Genomic DNA, 7,140 nt, shown 5'->3' with positions numbered 1-7,140 from the left:
GAAAATAAATTTAAAAAATTAAAAAAAAAATCTGTGGGAGAGAGCAAAAGCAGTCCTGTTCTTTTTTTCTTTTTCCCCTTCCCATAGGTTCATCTGTTTTATTCTTAAGTTCCACATATGAGTGAGATCATATTATATTTGTCTTTTTCTGACTTATTTCACTTAGCATTATATTCTCTAGCTCCATCCATGTAGTTGCAAATGGTAAGATTTCATTCTTTTTTATAGTTGAATAATATCTCATTGTACTTATGTATGTACACACACACACACACACACACACACACACACACACACCCCCTACCTCTTCGTTATCCATTCATCTATCAATGGACACTTGGGCTGCTTCCATAGTTTGGCTATTGTAAATAATGCAGCAAGAAACATAGGGGTGCTTGTATCCCTTCGAATTAGTGTCTTTGTATTTTGGGGGGAAATACCCAGTACTGCAATGATTGGATTATAGGGTAGTTCTATTTCTAATTTTTGAGGCACCTCCATATTGTTTTCCACAGTGGCTGCAGCAGTTTGCATTCCCACCAACAGTGCAAGAGGAACAATTCCTTTTTCTCTATAACCTTGCCAATACTTGTTGTTTCTTGTGTTTTTCATTTTCGACATTCTGACAGCTATGAGATGATATTTCATTGTAGTTTTGATTTGCAGCTCCCTCTGATGAGTGATGTTGAACATTTTTTCATGTGTCTGTTGGCCATCTGGAGGTCTTCTTTGGAGAAATGTCTTTTCATGTCTTCTGTCCATATTTTAATTGGATTATTTGTTTTGTGGGTGTTGAGTTGTCTAAGTTCTTTATATATTTTGGATACTAACCTTTTACTGGATAAATCATTTGCAAATACCTTCTCCCATTCAGTAGGTTGACTTTTTAGGTTTTTTTTTTTATTGTTTCCTTCACTGTGCAGACGTTTTTATTTTTATGTAGTTCCAGTAGTTTATTTTTGCTTTTATTTCCTTTGCCTCCAGAGACATATCTAGAAAAGTGTTGCTGTAGCCAGTTTCAGAGAGATTATGGCCTATGCTCTCCTCGAGGATTTTTATGGATTCAGGTCTCACATTTAGGTCTTTCATCCATTTTGAGTTTATTTTTGTGTGTGGTGAAAGAAAGTGGTCCAGTTTCATTCTTTTGCATGTGGCTATCCAGCTTTCCCATTGTATATTCATTCCTCCTTTATCAAAGATTAATTGACAATATAACTGTGGTTCTATTTCTGGGTTTTCTGTTCTACTCCATCGAATCTATGTGTCTATTTTTATGCCAGTACCATACTGTTTTAATTACTACTGCTTTATAATATCTTAATTTTGTTAAAAAAAATCATATAGACTTATACTACAGGATGATTTAACTCCTATAACACTTAAGAATTACTACAAAGCTGCAAATAGCCTCCTTATCATTTAATAAGGAGAAACAGTTCTTCAGTAGCTAAAGCAATCCCATTTTCCCTATCTTTTCTAAATATCTCCCTCTGTGCTTTTAATAATGCCCCAAACCTTCCTGATTTGCATTTGCTAGAATATTTGATGTGGAGAAATAAATTGTTAAAAATCATTTGGCAGTATTTATACACAGAAGCTCTGGCTTCTCCATGGTGAGATTATGTTGTCACAATATGACACAAAATGATAATGATGTCATAAACTTCTAGAACAGGCTGAATCATACCAAATTCAGTAGTTTCCTTGGTAGAAAAAAACATTTGAACAAATCCCTGGACATGAATCTTTTTATTTATGTCCTACTTTTGTCCATTTGGATAAACAGTTGTTTAAATACAAACCAAAGTGATGGTTCTTCTACTACAGGTATGTGCCTAACCCTTAAAACTTAGAAATTAGGATCTATTATATTATGCACTCGAGCCTTAATTAGACAAGCTAGCTGTGTTTAAGAAATCTGCTGTTTCTTTGATGTTACCATTAGTAGGTCTTTAAGAATTTCTAGGAGAACATCTGAGAGTTTTACTTCTGTGTGGAAAATTCAAGAAATACAGAAGCATAGGGTATAGAGATACTGTCCCCCTTCACTCCCCTTCCCCACCCAAATCCACTAACCCCTGCCCTCAACTAATCTGGCATGGCACCTAACATATAGTAGGCTTCAAAAAGAGTTTTTTTCTTGTCCTACCCTTTTTTCCACCATACACATTCACACACAAACATTAACACTCAAGTGCATTCACATGTGCAAGACATACATACACTCAAAAACCTAGGTAATGGGGTGAGTAAGCCATGATGCAGGGGTAACCAAGGGAATTGTACTGATTGGCCAGTGATGATTCCCAGATTTAGCATCTAGACTGTGGCTGGAGGATGTGATAGAGGGAGGAAAATGACAATGGGAAACTTATCATGCTTTAAGAAATCACTGATGAGGGGCGCCTGGGTGGCTCAGTGGGTTAAGCCGCTGCCTTCGGCTCAGGTCATGATGTCAGGGTTCTGGGATCGAGTCCCGCATCGGGCTCTCTGCTCAGCAGGGAGCCTGCTTCCTCCTCTCTCTCTCTCTGCCTCTCTGCCTACTTGTGATCTCTCTCTGTCAAATAAATAAATAAAATCTTTAAAAAAAAAAGAAATCACTGATGAAAAGACTTGATTTTGACCTTTTAGTAGCAAACCACTATCAAATGGAAGAAAACTGGGTTACCTAACACATTTTCTGGTGAAACCATCTCTTTGGCAGGGGCTAAGCACGTTCAACCAACGGAGATTAAAATGGACAACTTTAGGAGACGTCTACTCGTTATCGTAATTGGTATTATGATCATAGCTTTTGTCTTCACCTGTTTTTGTTTTCTCCATTACAATTGTATGAGCGACGATGCACCCAAAGCAGGAACGTAAGTTTTACACCCTTAAATTAAGAATGCAAGTTGTGTGTATACATATAGTGGAGATCTCATTGTTTTCGTGGGTACTTAACGTTAACCCCAGACTTCTAAAGAGCTCATCTTGTGGGTGGATCCCTTTACTTCAATAATATTAGCTCTTAAATATTCTCAAGTACGTTATCAAGTTTAGTGTATTCTAAAGCTGTCTCCTACTGAGGGTTCAGCTGAGCCCCAGGCTATAAATTTCATTACAAATCGAGTCTAGGAAAAGAGGCTTGACTATCCAAATAAGACAGGGAGAATAAAGAAGGGGAGAGACTAAAACTGATACTGCACTGCATGCTACCTAACTAGAACTTAAATACATAACTTGAAAAGAAAAAAAAAAAAGAAGGGGAGAGGGAGTTGGGTCTCTGCATTCCAAAACCAACAAAACATTTTGGATAATCTACCATTTGAAGACACAATAGCAAAAATTATTCACTGCTGTCATTGTCTCACTCCCTGCCTTTCACATAGGAGGATCAGGTTGGCCCTGATCTAGTGCTTCCCTAAAAATTTACCAATATAAGGACCGATGACTAAAGTACCCCAGAGCTGTATTTCTTTAGTTTTAGAGGAATATTGTGAATATGAATATGCATGGACCGATAACTTGACAGTGTAAATATGATAGGAAACACTGAATCCGGTCTAAAGAGTTTGTTTTTTCCTTATGACAAGTAGTGACAGTTGTGTATGAGTTGCATGTTAACCTGTCACTCTTTTAAAAAATATTTTATTTATTTGAGAGGAAAAGCATGAGGGGGTGGGGCAGGAGAGAGAGAAGTAGACTCCCCACTGAGCAGGGAGCCTGCAGTAGGGCTCCATCCCAGGACCCTGGGATCATGACCTGAGCCAAAGTCAGATGCTTAACTGACTGAGCCACCCAGGTGCCCCCAACCTGTGACTTTTTTAAAGTTTAATTTCTAGAATAAGTGAAGCTCTCTTTCTCCTTCTCAACAGTAGACTTGAAACAACTTTGTGTCATTCCATATGTAGGCTATATGGTTATCAATGCATCTGAAATAGTAAAAATACTCTCGAGAAAATAAAAAAGTATTCAGCATGAGTTCATATCTATAACCCAAGTCATAGCTTTTATCACACTCCAATTCTTACTGTGTTCAATTTTTCTACTAGAGCCAAAAAAATGACCAAAACTCTAAACTGACATAGTAATCTGTGTTTTCTGGTGATAGCAACAGTACTCTTTTGTTTTAAGATGTCATACGCCGAATTTTCTATATTTTCAGGGTCAGGAAAGAAGATGTGACAACCAAGTCGTCCAGATCATCCAAAATATCATTCAGTGAATCCAAGATAGCCAGTCCATGCATTCTAGAAAAACAGTCTGTGCTATCTAGTATAGACAAGCTTTCTGTGCCCTCAAGTCCAGAAAAGTCATCCATACCATCCAGTGCAGAAAAGTTAAGGAGGTCCTTGAGTCCAGGAAAGCAATGTATATCATCTAGTCCAGAAAAGGTAAAAAAGCCACCAAGGCCACAAAAAATATCCAGGTCATCCCACCCTAGAAAGTCAGATAGAACACACAATCTAAAAAAGCCCCATAAGCAAGTTCATGCCCGTAAGCTAGGGAGTCAGTCCTGTTCATCCTACCCAAATAAGGCAATGAGGCTGCCTTGGCCAGCCCTTCTACAATATCCAGTCAGGACAGCCAAGCCCCCCAGTCCACAAAAGCAAATCTCACCACCCAGGCGATCCAGTTTACAGAAACTAACCAGATCCTCTAGACATCGTAATCTAAAAAGGACAGGTAAGGCAGGCACGTCAACTAGGCCTCGGTTAATCAAGTCTTGTCAATACTATGAGGAAAAATGCCTTGTTTGCAGAAATTCTTCTGAACCTTTGGTCAATAATATTTCTGAGGCAAAGAATAGTAATGTTCAAAACTCACCTGTTTCAAGCGAAGTGCAGTCTTTTTCCAAGTCCTGTCATAAGGGCGATTACAGAGACAATGTATTACTCTGTGGCAATGTGAGTAGCAGTGATATCACAATCAACAGCGATGACAGTGATAGGGAGATAACCATTATCTGCACATAAAATGAAGTACAGTCATCCCTAGAAGCAGCCATCATAACTAAGAACTCAATAAAAATAAAAACCACAATGTGAAAAAGCAAACTTACACCAACTATTTGATGCTCATTATCCTTTAAAAACCCTGATGGCGGGGCACCTGGGTGGCTCAGTGGGTTAAAGCCTCTGCCTTAGGCTCAGTTCATGATCTCAGGGTCCTGGGATCAAGCCCCGCATTGGGCTCTCTGCTCGGTGGGGAGCCTGCTTTCCCCTCTCTCTCTCTGCCTGACTCTCTGCTTACTTGTGAACTCTCTCTGTCAAATAAATAAATAAAATCTTTAAAAAAAAAAGAAATACTGAACTCAATAAAATTAATCAGGTCACATTAACAAAAATAAAATAGATATAAATAAATAAAAAGCACTGTAGGTGCCATGGACTTGATTTCCTACTGGTATTGCCCTTTTTAAAAAGACAAACTATAAAGGGTTAGAATTTTTCTGGGTTAGAAAACCCTGGTCTTTTTAAAATTCACGAATACAAGTGAAAGTTCTGATTAAAATTTTAAACTGTCTACTATTTTAAAAAGTTCAAACATACGCAAGAGTAGATAGATAGAGTGAGCAGGATAATGAATGCCATGTAAGCACTGCTCAGATTCAAGTTATCATTATGCAGCCAATCTTATTTCATTTATACTCTTATCCATTCCCCTTCCCATTTATATCTCTAATGATAATGACTTTTCTAAAAATACATACACACGGGGCGCCTGGCTGGCTCTGTTAATGGAGCAGAGTTTTGATCTTGGGGTTTTGAGTTTGAGCTCCATGTTGGGTGTAGAGATTACTTTAAAAACAAGTACATGGGGCGCCTGGGTGGCTCAGTGGGTTAATCCTCTGCCTTTGGCTCGGGTCATGATCTCGGGGTGGTGGAATCGAGCCCCACATCGGGCTCTCTGCTGAGCAGGGAACCTGTTTCCCCCACTCTCTCTCTGCGTGCCTCTCTGCCTACTTGTGATCTCTGTCTGTCAAATAAATAAATGAAATCTTTAAAAAAATCTTAAAAAAAAGTACATGCACACACTACCATTATTTCACCTAAAAATTAACAATAATTCTTTAATAACAATTATCCAGTCAGTATTCAAATTTCCCCATCCATCTCCTAATTTTTTTTTAGTGGCTGCTCTGTTCAGATGATCTGATCAGCATCTGACAATATCTGACGCTAAATTTCAAAATTACAATTTCACTGGCTAATCTCACTTCATATTGTGCAAAGATTTTAGAGTTAATCTGAGTTGTTAGTAGCCTGGAAAATAGTAAAAGTTGAAATTGTATGGTTTCAGTTTAAATTGAACCAGCATCTTAGGAGGCAAAACCAAATAATCTAAGCTCTATTCCCTTTCTCATTTGGAAGCCTAGAGATTTGTAATACTTTAAAATCTGTGAATATTAATATCTAGTTAAAATGACTAACTACCAGTGACAACCAATGACAATGACATCTTAAGAACAAGTTATCTGCCTGGGTATCTATGTTCTCTTCTAAACCACATTTAATTATAGAGTAGAAGTCTACAGAATATTTGAAGCTTATTCAATGTACAAAATTCTAATAAATTAATGGGGGCTGCATATATAAAGCCAGTATAGAATAAGTAATAAAAATATGTACCATGAGTCACAGAAGAACTTTAGCCAAAAAAAAAAAAAGTTTACCAGTGGAAACTTGCCCAAACTAATAATTAAAATAACTAAGTCCTATCACTGTAACAGATAGTCTTTAGTACTTCTTGGCAATGTCCTGATTTAAGTAAGAGGGTCCCAAACCTCCATTTCCTGGCTTTCTTGCAGCATTGTCTCATTTCTCATGGTAACTTACTCCATTCTTCTCTCTCGCTTTTTTCTTTTTTCTTTTTCTTTTTTTTTAAAGATTTTATTTATTTATTTGACAGAGAGAGAGATCACAAGTAGGCAGAGAGGCAGGCGGGGGCGGGGGGTGGGGGTGGGGAGCAGACTCCCCACTGAGCAGAGAGCCAGATGCGGGGCTCAATCCCAGGATCCTGAGATCATGACCTGAACTGAAGGCAGAGGTTTAACCCACTGAGCCACCCAGGTGCCCCTCGCTCTTTTTTTTCTTTTCTGCTGTTCAGCAAGTCACGATCATTTGCTCAGTGGGCCCATGGCTTCCTTACATTTCC

General features: G+C 38.2%; 1 protein-coding gene across 1 annotated transcript; it reads left to right on the top strand.

Moving 5' to 3' along the window:
- The first annotated feature begins 1,708 nt into the window (after positions 1 to 1,708).
- Positions 1,709 to 5,043, top strand: CXHXorf66 (chromosome X CXorf66 homolog). Its single transcript, XM_032331580.1, has 3 exons — positions 1,709 to 1,827; positions 2,705 to 2,861; positions 4,148 to 5,043. The coding sequence occupies exons 1-3, from the start codon at positions 1,740 to 1,742 to the stop codon at positions 4,956 to 4,958; spliced, it is 1,056 nt and encodes a 351-aa protein (XP_032187471.1). The 5' UTR covers positions 1,709 to 1,739; the 3' UTR covers positions 4,959 to 5,043.
- The last annotated feature ends 2,097 nt before the right edge of the window (positions 5,044 to 7,140 follow it).

The sequence above is a fragment of the Mustela erminea genome, chromosome X, assembly GCF_009829155.1.
Source record: "Mustela erminea isolate mMusErm1 chromosome X, mMusErm1.Pri, whole genome shotgun sequence".
Lineage (NCBI taxonomy): Eukaryota > Metazoa > Chordata > Mammalia > Carnivora > Mustelidae > Mustela > Mustela erminea.
Note: the sequence above shows the minus strand (reverse complement) of the source record. Positions and strands in the feature narration are given on the sequence as shown.